Genomic DNA, 19,235 nt, shown 5'->3' with positions numbered 1-19,235 from the left:
TCACGTCAACCTGTTACCTTCCAATTAACTACTGACATGTACCAATTACCGTGACAACTTTTGTGTAAATTTAAACCTTTAAATAAAGTGTTTATTAAATTTTACAGATTTAATAGGGAGGCCTCATTGTCATTAAATTGTACACGCAGCATTTGAAAGGCCTACCACCTTTTTTCTATAATTCAACACCTTTTCGTTAATATCGTGCACTTTCGCTTTTTTTGTAACTTCCGTGTACACATCATAACAAATTACGGTAATTATTTTTTGAGATTTTAAGCAAATAATGTTTGTCATTATTTCTGAATGATGATTTTCAGTTTATATATATATTTCAAAATAGACTTACCGTTTATTTGTATATAGAATGACGCATACTAATTAATTGTATTTTGACACTAGTGTATATTTCGGACATATTAACATTTCGGATAACCACATGATGATGATGATACTGATGATGAAAAAATAATGAATAGGCGGTGCGGTTGAGGAGTCAGATTACCAGATTTTCCCGAAAAACTTTAATAATAATAATAAACCTCCATTTATAGAAGTGAATAAATCGATTAATTAACTTTACTGATAAATAATTTCTTAAATATTAGTATTCTAATACTAGTAGAAGTCTAAATGTATATTGACCAAGAGTCTACTTCATTTTTGATTATTAGTAACACCATTATTCCATATTGGCTTTCATAATTTAAGTCAATTAAATGATCATATACAATAACATTAATGTCAATGTTAGTCAGATATTGAGAAATATTCGAATATGTGTTGCCAGAGACATGGTTAACTACATATCTTGTTAATCTCAACTAGGTAATCAAAGAATTTTATGGGCATTTAATTACCTAAGGTACATGCATAACAAATGACAGTTCAAATCAAGGACCTTAAATGAAAGTTCAATTATTTTATTTGTTAATTTTACATAAATATTGATTAAAGATGTTTTTTGGGCATTTAAGTGCCCAATACTGCCTGACCTTTGTTAAGACTTAATAATGCTTTGTGATTGATCTGTCTGCCCTCTCAGCTAAAGTAGGAGAGCTTCGGATTAGTAGTTCAGGAGTCACAGGTTCAATTCTGGTGCCAGATTGAGAAGAAATTTCTCCATGACAGTTAATCGCAGAGATTTACTCAAATGTACATGTAGTCTATTTATGGTTATTTGCCGCCCACCACTGATTCAGAATTTTTGTTGGATTAGTAGTCAGTCTCTTGCAGAGAAATTGGTCTAAGGAAAGTGAACTAGGTGGATTATCCACTGTGACTTAGATTATCAGATATGACCAAAAATGTGATGAAATTAGGAAATTGGAGAAAACTAAAAAACAGATAAACAAGCAAACACACTTTGTGATTTTACTGATTTATTATTTGTGCCAACAGCTTTAGTCTTACTATTGCATAATGATTATGGTATTCAAAATAAATACAAGTGTAAAATTCAGTGTGTTGTAAGTCAAGGGTTGGGTTGTTGTATATAATCTGTGAATCATGCTGATAAAAATGGATGACTGGTAAACGAAATTAGGTGTCTTGATATCATGCTGAATTTGAATGAAAATAGTGTACAAGAAATTCCAAATGCCCTGATGTAAATATTTCAGTACTTTCAGTTCTTTTATATGCGTAATGTCTCAACAAGGTATTTGAAGAAATTGTCTTGAACTCTAAGCCTGCTGTTGGCAACAGTTTAGTCACCTTAGTGCAGTAGCGGGTTAAGTCCTTTTTAATTTAATAGGAGTTAACCAGTTACTTCACTAAGGTGTCAGACTGGTGGTACCCTCTGCAGAACAAGATAATTAAGCAGGCACATTGATGCTGTCTGATCATGCCAGGTCTGCACTGTTGGTTAGTCAGTCAGTATATACATGTATTTTGAAGTTTTCCCTGAAAATGATGAATGGTTTTTGTCCAAATCAAAAGATGAACAAGTCCATTTAAGACATTTGGGGTCAGGTAAGGGTAAAAAATACTGTATATATATTTTATTGTACATTGTATTTACTTTAAATAAATTGGTCTTTATTTTAGATATGGAGACTTTGATGCCAGGCATATAAACAGTAATATAGTGTGTGTGTTTTTTAACATAGAATGACATCAATGAGTCCCTCTGGTTTACATGTGAACAAACCTGCCATAGGTATTATTTTCGGTAAGTTGATTTTTACCGCTATATATGTTAAGTATAAATGTACAGTATGACTTTGGTAAGTCCAAGTTGAATGGACTTGTGTAAACACTTCGAGACATGGGGAATTCTACTCCTGTATAGGTTACGATTTAGTTTCAAATTTTCCAGACTTTGATGTTCACAAGTGACTTACATATATATGTGCCAAAGGCGTAACAAAAAGAAAGGGATTTGAATATTAACTATGTATGTATGGATAGAATTAGTTGAGTAGACTACTAGAGTGCAGTGCACAAGTATGATAACTCTTCACTTCATTTTTTTTAAGCTTTTTCATGCTTTTTAATTTGCAATTTTTTTATTTTATTTTATTTTATTTTATTTTTTGTCCAGGCTACAACTCAAAATATTCAAGAGATGCCACTCGGCTTGAAACTTCTTAGGTTTATATCTCTCATATACTAACTTTGGGTTATTGCTCTTTGATGTGTATTTAAATGTTAGTGTGTGGACTATCATTTTAAAATAAAATAAACTCTTGTTTGGCGTCGGGTTTTGAAACCTGTGACTATTTCTTGTTTATTATTAAATTCCCAAAATTTCAGTGAAAAATTTCCAACTATTTTGTCATAATTATGCCCCTTTTTGATTTAACAATTCCTTGCTTAATGGTTTGTCTGTTAAGTATTAAACCCCCAGTGTACCCCCACCCCTATTAAGACAACAACAACAAAATACAGCATATATTTGTGGCAGTTGTCCATAATTTGTCCATAATTCTCATTCACATTATTCTATGTATGCATACCCGTACATTTTTTATACACTGAATTTTGTATTCGAATTAATAATGCTAAGCATTGATTACATGTATCTTGACTCTTTTTACCTTTCTTAAAATCTTATTATAATTTTCTCAAGTTTGATTTTCTCCAATTATTTTGGCTCATCTGGAAGCATGCATCTTTAATTTTTAGGTTTGAATTGAATGATAAGAATAAAATTTAATGAATCAAGTTTAAGATGACTTTGTTCTGATTTTTTTTTTGTTTTTGATAAACCAGCCATGACCTATATATATTACCTGTAGTTTTATCTAAACTGTGTTTAGTTTAGTAATCTTCATTCTACCACATGCATACACATCAATAATTATGTAATGGTTAATATGAAGGTCACTTTCTATAAGTTTATATGACTGTTGAATATTCAATAAGTAATTTAGTATGCAGTCATAAATGAAATCTTTTGGACTGTAGTAACATAAACTGGTAAGTTTCATTTTATTCTTTAATTCCTATTGCCATGTTTAATATTTTACATAGAATTGTCTTAATACATTTACAATCAAAATCTAGGCAAAAATCATTCACCAGTTTTAGAGAAAATATCAAATTATGTACAATGTACTGACTGAGTAGCTGACAGTACAGACTATGAGCGATATGGCACAGATGTGCTGGCTGATTTGTGTCTTCCCTCGTTGCCATGGTAACAGGAAATTTACGATTGAGCATGCTGTTACAGAGGCTATGGTCTAGTCAACATTTGTGCCAAGTTTCATCAGTATTGAAGCATTTTTAGCTCGACTATTCGCAGAATAATCGAGCTAATGCAGTCACCCATTTGTCGGCGTCGGCGTCCATGTGGTTAAGTTTTTGTATGTAAGCTGGTATCTCCATAACTACTGAAGGGAATGGATTGAAACTTCACACACTTGTTCTCTGTGATTATCTAAGATGATTGGCACAAGTCCCATAACTCTGAATTGTTTTATTTCATAATTATGCCCCTTTTTCGACTTAGAAAATCTTGGTTAAGTTTTTGTATGTAAGCTGGTATCTCCATAACTACTGAAGGGAATGGATTGAAACTTCACACACTTGTTCTCTGTGATTATCTAAGATGATTGGCACAAGTCCCATAACTCTGATTTGCTTTTTTTCATAATTATGTCCCTTTTTCGACTTAGAAATTCTTGGTTAAGTTTTTGTATGTAAGCTGGTATCTCCATAACTACTGAAGGGAATGGATTGAAACTTCACACACTTGTTCTCTGTGATTATCTAAGATGATTGGCACAAGTCCCATAACTCTGGTTTGCTTTTTTTCATAATTATGCCCCTTTTTCGACTTAGAAATTCTTAGTTAAGTTTGTGTATTTAAGCTGTTATCTCCATAACTACTGAAGGGAATTGATTGAAACTTCACACACTTGTTCTCTGTGTTTATCTAAGACGATTGGCACAAGTACCATAACTCTGATTTGCTTTTTTACATAATTATGCCCCTTTTTCGACTTAGAAATTCTTGGTTAAGTTTTTGCGTGTAATCTGGTATCTCCATAACTACTGAAGGGAATGGATTGAAACTTCACACACTTGTTCTCTGTGATTATCTAAGATAATTGGCACAAGTCCCATAACTCTGATTTGCTTTTTTACATAATTATGCCCCTTTTTTGACTTAGAAATTCTTGGTTAAGTTTTTGCATGTAAGCTGGTATCTCCATAACTACTGAAGGTAATGGATTGAAACTTCACACACTTGTTCTCTCTGATTATCTTAGATGATTGGCACAAGTCCCATAACTCGGATTTGCTTTTTAACATAGTTATGCCCCTTTTTCGACTTAGAAATTTTTGGTTAAGTTTTTGCGTGTAAGCTGGTATCTCCATAACTACTGAAGGGAATGGATTGAAACTTCACACACTTGGTCTCTGTGATTATCTAAGGTGATTGGTACAAGTCCCATAACTCTGAATTGTTTTATTTCATAATTATGCCCCTTTTTCGACTTAGAAAATCTTGGTTAAGTTTTTGTATGTAAGCTTGTATCTCCATAACTACTGAAGGGAATGTATTGAAACTTGAAGAGTTTGTACCTTTTCGGACAATTTTATGTATTCATATAGGTAAGCATTATTATACTCAATGAAACACCCTTGTGACAAATTTTCGAATAGTCGAGCTTTACTGTCCTCCGACAGTTCTTGTTCATAGTTTCATAGCAGTTTTCAATGAAAACGGCCATTTTTCGCAATATGGGGTGAAAGGTTTAATTACATAATCAAATTACAGTCTATTGAACTATATTAAAGACTTATTGATAACAGTTATATTTTAAGTTGTCTGAAACAGTGGCCTTTTAGTTTGCATGCTGAATTTGTGTAATTGGTTTGCATTTGTAAAACATCTAACATGCTCTTAATCCATTATGTAAACATTGTAAAACACAGTCATGTCAGATATTTCTAAAGAATTAAAAATTAAATGATTTCTAAGACATAATGTGCTTGAAGGGGATTTCAATAGCAAAATACAAAAATTGAGCTACCAGCAGTAAAGAGTCTATGACTGGTGTTAAAGGTGTATCACTTATAATTAAGGGTTAAATTACTATCATTTTGTTTAATACATGTTTGCTTGCTGCTCTTGTACTGCTTAGAATTTGGCTCTATCAATTATTCCAAATGAAGAGTAGTGTACTTAAACATTTTTAACTTCATATTTTCCCTTCCTAAATAATTAATGAAAAATTTTTTTTTGTTCTGAGGCATAATGTGCGGTTAAGGTGTAGATAACTAGGAGTTATAAACCTTTAACCTGCTGGAACCAAAGGTAATTAGTCTTTGTGGCCAGTTAATAATAGACCCAGGCCAGCCAGCCAGCATATCCATGCAGTCTCTGTCCACGCTATATACAGTTGTCTGACCAACTTACAACTTATCATTTAGATAACTCCAAAATTAATAATGACAAGTTTATTTCATAAATGGAAGCCAGACAAGCTTGTTTTAGAAATAAAGCAGATTAAGAATTTATTATAAGTTGATAGAAATTGTTTCAGAATTATTACAGATATATTTATTTAGGGTTGGGTTTCGTTGTTCAATTACACCAACGTTATGAAGGTAATTCAGCGCGTCAAGAGTAAAGCTTTAAAAAATATCATAATAAGGAACAAAATATACCAATCCGAGATTTTGAAACAGAACAAATTTGTTGCTCGATTTTTAGTGATGCAAATTGCAAAACCATGTAAATCTAAGGGCTGTCATTTTGAATGAAAATTTTGTATCGATATATGGAAAGACAAATATCGAAGTTTAATCAAATTATCAATATATCAGTACATCTTAATATGGGAAGAGAAATATTGACATTATATCAATTTATCGAATTGAACAGTAAGAACAGCAAAAATTATTTGAATATGTTTCATAAACTGTAATTATGGTCACTTTCGATGCTCTGCATGATTGTTTTAACCTTTTCCCTTATATAAGCGTGTTTCGACGGCTTTTTGCCCCCCCCCCCCTTTTGAGGCCTCAAACAGTGAAAAAATGTCCTATTAAGACCCCAAACACTGTTTTTCGTTTGAGAAATGTTGTTAAAAAAAGTGACCATTTTTTCGGCGCCGTCCCCCATCCAAATAATACATCAGGGGGTTGCCAGAAGGGGGATGTGCCCCCTTCTGTTTGGGGGGTTTGAAGGGGGGCGAAGTCCCCCTCATCGCCAAGAAAATTTTGGACTTGTGAGAGGCTTAAAATGACCCCAGGTTGATCATAAAGTAACGTGTAACCAACGCTGAAAAGCCTTTGACTCTATCTCAATCCATTGAGAAGTTGCAGCACTTTGAAATGAATTTTGATGGAAAAAATCGAGGCAAAATAGTGATTTTTGGCAATTTTGAGATGTCCCCTTGTTGCCATGGTAACAGGAAATTTAAGACTGAGCATGTCGTTACAAAGGCAATGTTCCAGTCAACATTTGTGCCAAGTTTGATTAGTATTGAAGCATTTTTCATAGTTTCATAGCAGTTTGAACTTGTAAGAGGAGGCTTTTCAGTTAAAATGGCCATTTTTCACGATATGCTCATGGGGGAAAGGGTTAATTAAAAAAATATAAATGTTACAAAACAACAATTTTTCACCAAAATTAGGTAAAAGACCACATGTTAACATGGAAAAACTAGATTTTGGGTGATTCCAAGGTTTTTCATCAATTTTTGTTAACCTTTTCCCTTATATAAGCGTGTTTCGACGGCTTTGAGGCCTCAAAAGGGGGGGGGGGCAAAAAGCCGTCGAAACACGCTTATATAAGGGAAAAGGTTAAAACAATCATGCAGAGCATCAAAAGTGACCATAATTACAGTTTCTGAAACATATTCAAATAATTTTTGCTGTTCTTACTGTTCAATTCGTTATTGATATAATGTCAATATTTCTCTTCCCATATTAAAATGTACTGATATATTGATAATATGATTAAACTTCGATATTTGTCTTTCCATATATCGATACAAAATTTTCATTCAAAATGACAGCCCTTAGATTTACATGGTTTTGCAATTTGCATCACTAAAAATTGAGCAACAAATTTGTTCTGTTTCAAAGTCTCGGATTGGTATATTTTGTTCCTTTTTATGATATTTTTTAAAGCTTTACTCTTGACGCGCTGAATTACCTTCATAAAGTTGGTGTAATTGAACAACGAAACCCAACCCTAATAAATATATCTGTAATAATTGATAATTCTGAAATAATTTCTATCAACTTATGATAAATTCTTAATCTGCTTTATTTCTCAAACAAGCTTGTCCAGCTTCCATTTGTGAAATAAACTTGCCATTATTAATTTTGGAGTTATCTAGATGATAAGTTGTAAGTTGGTCAGACAACTGTATATAGCGTGGTCAGAGACTGCATGGATATGCTGGCTGGCTGGCCTGGGTCTATTATTAACTGGCCACAAAGACTAATTACCTTTGGTTCCAGCAGGTTAAAGGTTTATAACTCCTAGTTATCTACACCTTAACCGCACATTATGCCTCAGAACAAAAAAAAATTTTTCATTAATTATTTAGGAAGGGAAAATATGAAGTTAAAAATGTTTAAGTACACTACTCTTCATTTGGAATAATTGATAGAGCCAAATTCTAAGCAGTACAAGAGCAGCAAGGGGGTTGCCAGAAGGGGGATGTGCCCCCTTCTGTTTGGGGGGTTTGAAGGGGGGTGGAGTCCCCCTCATCGCCAAGAAAATTTTGGACTTGTGAGAGGCTTAAAATGACCCCAGGTTGATCATAAAGTAACGTGTAACCAACGCTGAAAAGCCTTTGACTCTATCTCAATCCATTGAGAAGTTGCAGCACTTTGAAATGAATTTTGATGGAAAAAATCGAGGCAAAATAGTGATTTTTGGCAATTTTGAGATGTCCCCTCGTTGCCATGGTAATAGGAAATTTAAGACTGAGCATGTCGTTACAAAGGCAATGGTCCAGTCAACATTTGTGCCAAGTTTGATTAGTATTGAAGCATTTTTCATAGTTTCATAGCAGTTTGAACTTGTAAGAGGAGGCTTTTCAGTTAAAATGGCCATTTTTCACGATATGCTCATGGGGGAAAGGGTTAAACATCACAGTACAACAAACTTAAAGAAAGTATATTTTCCAGTTAAGTTTAATCACTGACATATGAAAATTAAATTTAGGGATCCAGCTAGCCAAGAAAAATGGAAAGAAGTGACTTCTATATTTAGAAAAAATGGACAAATATTTAAACAAGGCATGAAGAAATAGCTTTTAGACTCTATCGATATTCTTATTTTTGTATCAATATTGTATTGAATGGTGAATATTGATGATACATCAATATTGCGATATTTATTGACAGCCCTAGTTACTGTGTAAGTGGATAATTCTGCATGTCAAAAAGTTGGTGAATTTAAAATTTCAGACATTTCGCGTAAGGAAATATTAGCGAATCATGGTCGAAGGGTAGAATTTAATGACACAGGTTGGTTCATATTAACGCAAGAGGTAAATTTAGTGATTTTCGTCAATTCGCGAAATTCGCCAATATTTTCGCATTGCTAACTTAACCACTTATACAGTGATTTATTTGATGTTCATTTTCATTTTCCAGGTTTGATTGTGGTTGGAATAGTCTATTTTAAGATGTCAGGTAAAACAGCATCTGTAACTAGTGCAGATTTCTCTCAGCAGAAATCAGAAGACAAACCAAAGGCTTCCGATGATCTCAGCAGTATCAAAGTTTTCCATAAAACAGACTTACAAGTCCCAGTTGATGATAAGGTTTGTATGATATAAATATTATATTTCATTTTAAGTTTGTTTGAGAGCTTTTAGGATTGATGTCATCTGTCCTCAACAGTTGTTTCAAATTACAACTCTTAAAAGTTCACGTTGATCTAGGTCGGTGTTTAGGTCACTTTGATCTTGGTCGGTGTTGAGGTCACTTTGTTCTAGGTCTGTGTTGAGTTCACTTTGATCTGGGTCGGTGTTGAGTTCACTTTGATCTAGGTTGGAGTTGAGGTCACTTTGATATAGGTTGGAGTTGAGGTCATTTTGATATAGGTAGGTGTTGAGGTCATTTTGATCTGGGTTCGTGTTGAGTTCACTTTGATCTAGGTCGGTGTTGAGTTCACTTTGATCTAGGTTGGAGTTGAGGTCACTTTGTTCTAGGTCTGTGTTGAGTTCACTTTGATCTGGGTCGGTGTTGAGTTCACTTTGATCTAGGTTGGAGTTGAGGTCACTTTGATATAGGTTGGAGTTGAGGTCATTTTGATATAGGTAGGTGTTGAGGTCACTTTGTTCTAGGTCTGTGTTGAGTTCACTTTGATCTGGGTCGGTGTTGAGTTCACTTTGATCTAGGTTGGAGTTGAGGTCACTTTGATATAGGTTGGAGTTGAGGTCATTTTGATATAGGTAGGTGTTGAGGTCATTTTGATCTGGGTTCGTGTTGAGTTCACGTTGATCTAGGTCGGTGTTTAGGTCACTTTGAACTTGGTCGGTGTTGAGGCACTTTGATCTTGATCAAGGTTATTGCCCTTGGGCTGGGTGTTGAGATCACTTTGATTTAGGTCAAGATCATTGCCCTTGACAGGGTGTTGAGGTCACTTTGTCAATTGATCTAGTTCAAAGTCTCTGATTTTAAATGAGATTTTATAAGTAATAATGATTGTTTTCATGCTGGTGAGCAATGCATGCACAGAACAAGGGGGAGTGACATGATCAAGGGGTCATGACCCCTTCCCCCCACCCACGAAATTTAACAGGATTTTTTGTAGAATTGTGCTTCAGATATAATTTTTACATTGACTTACAATTTTTTCATGAACATCAATCAAAAATTTGACTCATGGCCCCCTTTGGAATGCTAGTAAAATGTCAAACCCCTTTCTGGAATATGCATTACCCCTTGTCAGAATTATATGAACCTCTCTTATAAAAAATCCTGGATCCATGTCTGCGTTAGCCCCCCTGTTGATTGTTTCATAGAATTTTTTTAGAATTATGTACATAAATATTTGCAGAAAGAAGGTGTCAGTCTATTTTTAGCTCCATGCCTGTGTTAGCCCTCTTGTTTATTGTTTCGTAGAGTTATTTTAGAATTTCATATAGTTATATGGTTGCAGGTTTAGCTAGGAAGATATCAGTCTATATCTATCTCTGTTGTGTTGTAACATATGTTTTACATGTACATAAACAGCTGGGATAAAGAATTGATTAGCATCACTATCATTACATACTACCCTTTGGATCAACTTTGAATTTGAACAAGTTTAAAGACACATGTATACTACATGTATGCAAAAATTTGATATTAGAAAATATTGATAATTGCTACACAGTCTCTTTGTAAATATAAAAAAAACATGTTTTAACTTCACACAAAGTAGATAATTATGCTCTGTTTAAAATTCAACACACTTTAGGTGGTCACAATATGAATATAATATTATAGTGTCATTAAATAAAACTGGCAGTTTACTTGACCTGTAATATGGATGGGTCAATGAAATAACCCTTTATTTACTAACTTTTTACTGAACTTGGATTATGTTGCCATGGAATTGATAAATTGGGAAGGCATAATTATTGTATCTGGTCTGACTATCTACTTGATTCAACATGGAAGTTCCTACATACTTTGTGTCTCTTGATCAGTTCTACCTACTAGACCAGCTTAGAGGTCAAAGGGTCAAAGGTCAAGGTTTCTAGTGTCAAAGCGACCACAGTGGAATGATTTTCACTGGAATATAGTGTAATTAAATCAATATCAACAGTTTTGCAAGCTTTTATAAATAGCAAATTGGTTATTTTATGGTGTCTAAACATTATTCTTTTATGTATATTGTTTTGAGTTTATTTTAAGATAAATTCATTAATTAATAACTTTTGGGTTAATATTGGTAAATTGTATACATATTGTTTTGATTTGTCAGGAAGATATGTTATTTACATTAAGAGGATTTATTAATGTTAACATACTGATACCAGTAATTTAGGGATAAATAAGAATGTGAACTCTTTACTTCTGCAGGTAGTCACTGTGGCATACAGAGAAACAAAATGTGACGAGGCAAAATTAGATGTGCTATTTTTACACGGCATGAAATTCAAATCGGAGACATGGGTTAGTGAACCTTTATGGACACTACAGTTGTTATACAAAACAGGAGGGTTTAGAGCTGTGGCTATAGATTTACCAGGTAATTAACATGTATATAACCCATCCTGTCAGGGACTTTTGATTGTTACGGAGGCTTTTGAGGAAGCCAGATAGCTGGCATGCTAAAGGTCTATGGTTGGTACTCACAGACCTGCTTGTGTCCTAAAATAATGCACAGAGCGGCATTTGAGGCCCACTTCCATTTGAAAAGCTGGATAGTTGAAAACTTAACAGATTAATAAAAAAAAAATCATACATACTGTTTATTTTTGCTAGATAACTATTATGCAAATTTAATCAACTTTGTAAACCTATACAAATACACAGCAGTCATACACCTATAAATTAGGACAAGAATTTGCAAGCAAGTTGGGCAAGTAAATGAACAATTGTCAACTTTAAATAAGGAATATTTTAACCATTTTTGAGATGAAATCTACCAGTGTACTGCTGTCATGCTAATGCTTATTTTGATCACTGGCACAAATTTACCAAAATTCCCCCAAAGCATAAATGAAATGTTTTGTAGTATTTATTAAAAAAAAATTTGATATTCTTGAAAGGGAGACACAGGCAAAATTTTCATTTCTTCATTTTGATTTTTCATTCATTACTCTGTAAATGTCATCAAAATAAATACACTAGTCAGTCATAGGAACAAAAATTTACTCCTTATAAAGAATAAAATGGTCAGGTTTCCTAACTTGACCCACATGGGTCATGTTAGAGCGTTAAGATTTCACAATAGTTGCCACAGTGAACTCTGGACACGTTAAAGAACATGTCAAATGAATGACTTAGACTTGTTTCAATCATACAATATTCATGATATCTGTTGTTGTAACTTCCAGGGTTTGTTCAAGTCACATGACTTGTCTTAAAACTACTCGATGATTTTGTTGGCGTCTAAGTTTTGTTCAATATATCTACATATATTTATGCTTCAAACCCAAAATATATAGAATTTATACAGAAATCCATGATTTGACTTTAAAAAATGTCATATTATTGTGATTTCTTACATTAAATCATTTTAATATTTTATTTGCCTGAGTATCCCTTTAAAGCACTCATATATATTTACACCAGATACAGAGATGTATATTTTCTCTACAATTTGTTGATCTTTTTACTACACAGGTTATGGTGATAGTCCGAATGCAGAAGTTGATCCTGCTGCTTTTATGGAAGCTGTAATTGCCAAGCTGCAGTTGAATGCACCAGTGATTGTTAGCCCGTCTATGAGTGGAACATATTCTCTACCGTATCTCTTTAAAAGTATGTTATTTGATAGTTCAGTTAGTTCAATGGGGCGAAAATTAAATTTGGTATGCCCCCTTTCAAAGAAGGCAGGGCATATTGCTTTGGTGCTGTGAGTCTGTCTGTCTGTCGTTCCAGCAACAGTTTCAGTTCATTTTCTTGCAGAGGTTGCAAATACTGAAATTAAATTGGGTATAAAGATTTATCAAAAGAATATCAAGGTCAAGTTCTGTTTTGGGTCTGATTGAGCAATGTTTGACAGAGTTCTGTTCCTTGTTTTTCACAAACATCTCTAGGGTCGGTAGTTCAATCCTTGAGCGTTGCCAATTTTCTCCATGGCAACTGATCACTGGCATTGAGAAAGAAATCAAGTGGGGTTTGGTCTTTTGCTGAGAAATTGGTAATTACTAGCCAGTTGTGTGTTATCCAGGAAAGTCGGATTGGTGAGCCAACTGCAGAGATATTACCACCAATTTATTTTTCAAATCAGCATAAAAAAGAGAAAATTAAAATGATGGAGGCAAATTTTTAACCTGCTGAATTTAATAGATAGACTCATCTGGCAGCTGTCAGTTTTTGGAACTGTCCATTATCAATTTTAGGGATATCAAGATGAAAAATTTTAAGGTAGTCAGCAAACAGGATTGAGCCCAGTAATACTGCAGGGATTTAAGTACATGCCTGGATCTAAACTAGTGGCAAAGGCTATTATTGTTAGGTTCCAACAGGGTTGAACACATCTGGGGATGTTTCTAAATTAAAAATTTTGCCATTTTCATGTTTAAATGTTGAATTCTGCTTAAGCAAGTGCAAGGGGGCAAGGCAGGTAGCTTGCAGTTACCACTACTGTCCATGAACAGGCTTAGTCAAACCAATCCTGCAATATTTTGAAATTTGCTGTTTCAGGGCATTCTTCAGCGATTCTGTTTGTCAGTATTTAAGTTCTACGCTAGTGTCTAAATTGAAATAATTTAATAGTGAAATTAATATTTTGATCAATATCTATTATTTATTATTATACAATCGTTTTGTAATTTTTTATAATAATGTATGATTTTTGTCAGATGTGTCAAATGCAGTGTCACGGTCAAAAGGTTTCGTACCAGTCGCTCCAGTGGGCACAGATAATTACAAGCCCCAGTTTCAAGATTTAAAGGTATACACTGTACAAAAGATTCTGTACTAGCTCAATTAATTAAAGTGACATTATGCCTTTGAAGGAACAGGAAAAAGTCATAATAAGTTTACATTTGGCAATAAATCCTCTCAATTTTATATTATACTTTGCATGAAGGATAACTCACATCGCACAAGAAAATTTCTGAAAATATACAAAAAAATTGACCGTGAGGTATGCCACTTTAAAATTAAAAACATATAACTTATCTTGAGGTATGCTGCTTTAAAAAAACAAAAATTATAACTCATCTTGAGGTATGCGGCTTTGAAACAAATAAAGATATTTATTTATCATCTTCAGGTATGCCGCCTTGAAAAAATATTCATCTTGAGGTATGCCGCTTTGAAACAAAAAAAAAACTATATATTATCTTGAGGTATGCAGCTTTGAAACAAATAAAAATATAACTCATTTTGAGGTATGCCGCCTTGAAAAAAAATTTACTCATATTGAGGTATTCCGCCTTGAAAAAATATTACTTAGCTTGAGGTATGTGGCTTTGAAACAAAACAAAAAACCATATAAAACTCATTTTGAGGTAGGCCACTTTGAAAAAAAAAAACAAAACAAAAAAAAACCCAACTATAATTGAAAAAAAAAGTTGCCCAAAAATGTTTTTTTTTTTTTTACAGATTCCTACACTGGTGATATATGGTGAGAATGATAAAAGCTTGGGTGCTTCATCTGCCAAAAACTTTGAGACCATCAAAGACAAGACAGTGGTTGAATTAGCTGGAGCCGGGCATGCCTGCTACATGAATAAACCTGATGAATTCCACAAACATTTAATTGATTTTCTGAAAAAATTGAGCCAATAAGACAAATGCGTGATGTTTGTAAAATATTGAAATACATGTATATATATATATATATATATATATATATATATAAGTGCTAATAATTTTATATCTTTGAATTGTCTGGCAAAAACAATATTGTCAGTTGGGTGCGAAGTATTTATATTCACTTTTAATATTTATTCATTTTAATCAGTCATGAACAAGACAATGTATAAATACTTGGGCATAGTCTGTACCCTGTAACCTTCTCTTTGCTGTGGTTGTTTTTTTTTCTGTCACACTAGGGTCTTAAGAATTTTTTTTCTTGTGTTTACACCTATCTATAAAACATATGGAATGCCAGTGATTCTACTCAGGTGTTGGCTTCTGACTTAAAATTATGCACAGATGGGCAGGCACCTGAGGTCTTCCTCCACCAATTAAAAGCTGGAAAGTTGACCTATGACCTTTATAGTACAGAAGTGACCAACATGTTTAATTTAACAAAAAATGAAGCATTATGGTTACAGATGGATAAGAAATTGATAGCTTTATTGTAAATCTTTGTCTTTATGAAGTTATATTACAAATGTACTTTATTGATGGTTTAATCTGATTTCACAACTTATGACCACTAGCTTTAAAAACCATTTGCTATCCATTTATATACTTAACATCCATCTGTTGATATACACCCATTTGTTAAAGTGCATGCCTCCAGATTCATGCTAATTTTCATGAAAAATTTTGTAATGTATTAAAAAGTAAAATATCGTAGTGAACAAAGAAAATAATTTTCACACTGCAAAAACAGCACTTACAACCTATGTAAATTACCAAAAAGAGGCTTTAACATTCACCAGTTGCCTAAGACACACCCATCTGTACTTCCATCTGTCAACATATGCCAATCTGTCAACATTCACTCATCTGCATTTTTTCCTGATGGTTTATAGTTTGAACAAATTTGTCTATAGTTCATTGAACATGTATGAACAAATTTGTCTATAGTTAAATGAACGTGTATAACTTTAGATAGAATAGAACAATGGTTTGTATATATAAAATTTTGGATTGTTTTGTTAATGCTATAGTTAAAAGTCTGTATTTTATTACATATATGTACTAAAGTAATAAAAATGTTTGATTTTTGATTTAAAAAATCATGCTCCGTTTCAAGGAAAAAAGGTCATTTTATTGGTCTTAATATCCTATTTTATATGTTTTGAAGCTAAATACTTATTAAATGTATGATATTTTTGCTGCCAAGCACTGATTTAGTGTATGATTTTGATGTCAAGTGAAAATGAGGGTTAATATTTTAATGTCAATCACTGCTTTGGTGTATGATTTTGCTACCAAGCACTGATTTAGTATATAATTTTGATGTCAAGTACTGGTGTAGGTTAATGTCAAGCACTGATTTGGCATATGATTTTGCTGCAAAGCACTGATTTGATGTATGCTGTTGATGTCAAGTACATTTGCTAAATTTAATGCCTAGTACTAATTTGGTGTAAGATTTGGATACCAAGCACTGATTTGGTTTTTGATTTTGATGTCAAGAACTGATGCAGATTAAAAATTTAATGCCAAGCACTGATTTTGTGTAAGATTATAATGTCAAGCATTTATGAATTTGTTTTTTTACGTCAAGCACTGATTTAGTAATAGTTTGATGCCAAGCACTGATTTAGTATATAATATCGAAGCCAATCATTGGTTTCAGGTATAATTTTGATGCAAAGCACTAATTTAGTGTATGCCCTAATGCCAGTCACTTTGTTAGATTTTGAGTTTTGTGTGAAAACTATTTTATTCAACTACAAAATTATATTTATAAATCACAATCATTAAACTTACTATTTGTATATGCCCATATACTTGTCACATGTATATGTTATTTTTCAGACAACTTTAACCATGTCCATCTTCATTATGTAAACAAAAGCCTCCATACAAGATACCTTTGGAAAATTTGCTCCATTTTAAAATCTGACCTTGACCCTTAAATAACTTTGACCTTTGAAGTTCTATTAAAAAGATTTTGATGTAACACTCTATGAAACAAACTATTGCTGTTTAACAATTGCATTTTTTTGTTCTTGTTTTTGTTCTTGATTTTTGTTGCATACTTAATTATAGGTACTTTGAGTTATTATTAGATTTTTGTGGCTATGTGCAATTTCTTTGTCTTGTGTGGTTTAATATGTAACTAGCTAACTCTTATAATAGGTAGTGTTATAGCTAGTTTATATGTATGGGATGAAAATAATATAAATCTCAATTAGGTGTTTATAACTTTTATTTATTTATTTTTTTTTTTGTAGAAAAATTTTAAACTGTTCATTGCAGTTTCATTCACCTCAAAAAGTCTTACATTGACCTTTAACCCTGTTTGAACCAAACATATTAACCTTTGCCAGTATAGAGCCAGGCCAGCCTGTGCTTTCTTGTAGTTTGACTAGTAGGCTGTATTTTATTGGTTGCTCAATTTTTTCAATGTTGATATTGAAATCCCTTAAATTTTGAATGGATTGTTCCAAATTCAAATATGGGTGATTTCATTGCATAAATTCAGAAGGTTGCAGGTTATAGTTTTGCTCTTTGTCAACTTTAAAACTAAATTGGGACTTTAAAGTGAAGGAATTTATTATTGGTGTGAATTGTTTAGAATTTGCTAAACGGGGTATAAACCTGTACATTCTGATAGGGTCAACATTTTGTATGGAAAATATAGAAGTTAAGAAATTGCCACCTACCTCCTTGTACTAACAAATTGATGATTGTGATGAACTTTGTTGAAAAATAAAAAGGAAGCTTTTGATCTTATACTGGTGTCTTCTTTGCAGTTTGTTTATGCTGTAAAAAGTCTTTCTAGAATTCAAAATTTAACAAAACTTAAATCGTAGAATCAAAGGCACTGCTAAATGTACCATACTGTGGTTAAATGTAAGATGTTACATGGCAAAATGGATGAAGTTACATTTTGCATTTTTGATTGATATTGGTAGTTTCCCTTTTTCATGTGCAACATACAAATATAGAGGCCATATACATGTATATATTTGATTTATGTGTCATGTTGGGTTTTTTTTGTTTTATTTTTTTTGAAAATCACCTGCTTTGCACAGGCGCGCACTATATTCTGTTCTAGGTATGCATTTAGATACACATAGATATGGCTATATTTTTGTGTTTTACTTATCCTTGCTGTAAATAGGGGCAGAATATAGCCTGTGTGGGTTATAATTTATATAAACTTTGTGTGTGTAATCCTTTATCATGTATATGAATTGTTATGAAATTTGAAAATTGGGAAATTAAATTATTAATATTAACACAGTATTAATAGATTTATTTATATTTTCCTACAGAGAGACTGAGCTGCCATCATAATAGTGTTTAGGTCTGATTTATAATTGATAGATCTCTACTCTGACCTTTCATTTGAAAAACAATAGATTTAACCACAAACATTGACATGTTCTCTTTAGTTAACAAATTTGGTTGGCAAGTCATCAGTAATGGTTTAATTCCTTCTAGATTTATTAGAAGTTAACCAGTTATTGCATTAAGGTGGCATTTGAATGAAGATATTGACTGTACAAACTGATTGTTCCCACTTCAGAACAAGATAAGCAGGCTCATTGATGCTGTCTGATCATGGTCTAAACTATTGGTTATTCAAAAGTCAGTATATATTTTGAAATTTTCTCGAAAATGATGAATGGTTTTTGTCCAGATTAAAAGATGAACAAGTCCATTTAAGACAATTTAGGATGGAAAGGGTAAATACTGTATATTTTGTTGTATATACTTAAAATTAATTGATCTTTATATTAGATATGGACACTTTTAAGGCCTGACTCTTTCCAATTAAGTGAGAAAAACCACTGCCTTTAAAAATATACTATAACTTACAGAATATTTTTAAAGGGGGTCATAATTTATATATTTTGTTTTGGTTTTTGACACTTTTAAGATGAACACAGGTTTTTTTATCAACCTGGTCATATTTTTTCTTCCCTGGTCCGATACTCGTGCATGTGCAACAAAATACAAAAAATCTTTGTGGCATTTGTCCATAATTCTCATGTATACCTAAATTTTATACATTTTTGTATTCAAATTAATAATGCCATAGCATTGAATCATGACGCTTTCTACCTTTCTTAAAATCTTAGTATATTTTTCTCAAGTTTGATTTCCTCAAAATATTTTGGCACATTTGGAGGCATGCACCTTTAATATTTAGATTTGAAATGAATGGTAAGAATAAAAAAACAAGTTTAAAAGTGAATTGATCGACAATAGGAACATTTTTCATAAATATTTAAAATATTAGTAAAAACTATAGAAATGTTTTATTTGGATATTTTTTTTTT

General features: G+C 32.6%; 1 protein-coding gene across 2 annotated transcripts; it reads left to right on the top strand.

The window, feature by feature from the left end:
• Window positions 1-125: 125 nt before the first annotated feature.
• Window positions 126-18,191, top strand: LOC132738789 (protein ABHD14A-like). 2 transcript variants are annotated; one of them, XM_060726385.1, is made up of 7 exons: window positions 126-256; window positions 2,050-2,173; window positions 9,079-9,248; window positions 11,500-11,668; window positions 12,769-12,906; window positions 13,953-14,044; window positions 14,701-18,191. In XM_060726385.1, the coding sequence occupies exons 2-7, from the start codon at window positions 2,113-2,115 to the stop codon at window positions 14,884-14,886; spliced, it is 816 nt and encodes a 271-aa protein (XP_060582368.1). In that variant the 5' UTR covers window positions 126-256; window positions 2,050-2,112; the 3' UTR covers window positions 14,887-18,191. The 2 variants fall into 2 exon arrangements, with proteins under 2 accessions (XP_060582368.1, XP_060582369.1); XM_060726386.1 differs by lacking the exons at window positions 126-256; window positions 2,050-2,173 and adding an exon at window positions 3,321-3,423.
• The last annotated feature ends 1,044 nt before the right edge of the window (window positions 18,192-19,235 follow it).

The sequence above is a fragment of the Ruditapes philippinarum genome, unplaced genomic scaffold (genome assembly GCF_026571515.1).
Source record: "Ruditapes philippinarum isolate M1 unplaced genomic scaffold, ASM2657151v2 ctg1078_1_1_1_1, whole genome shotgun sequence".
NCBI lineage: Eukaryota > Metazoa > Mollusca > Bivalvia > Venerida > Veneridae > Ruditapes > Ruditapes philippinarum.
The sequence above is the reverse complement of the archived record's forward strand: the minus strand, read 5'-3'. Positions and strand labels throughout refer to the sequence as shown.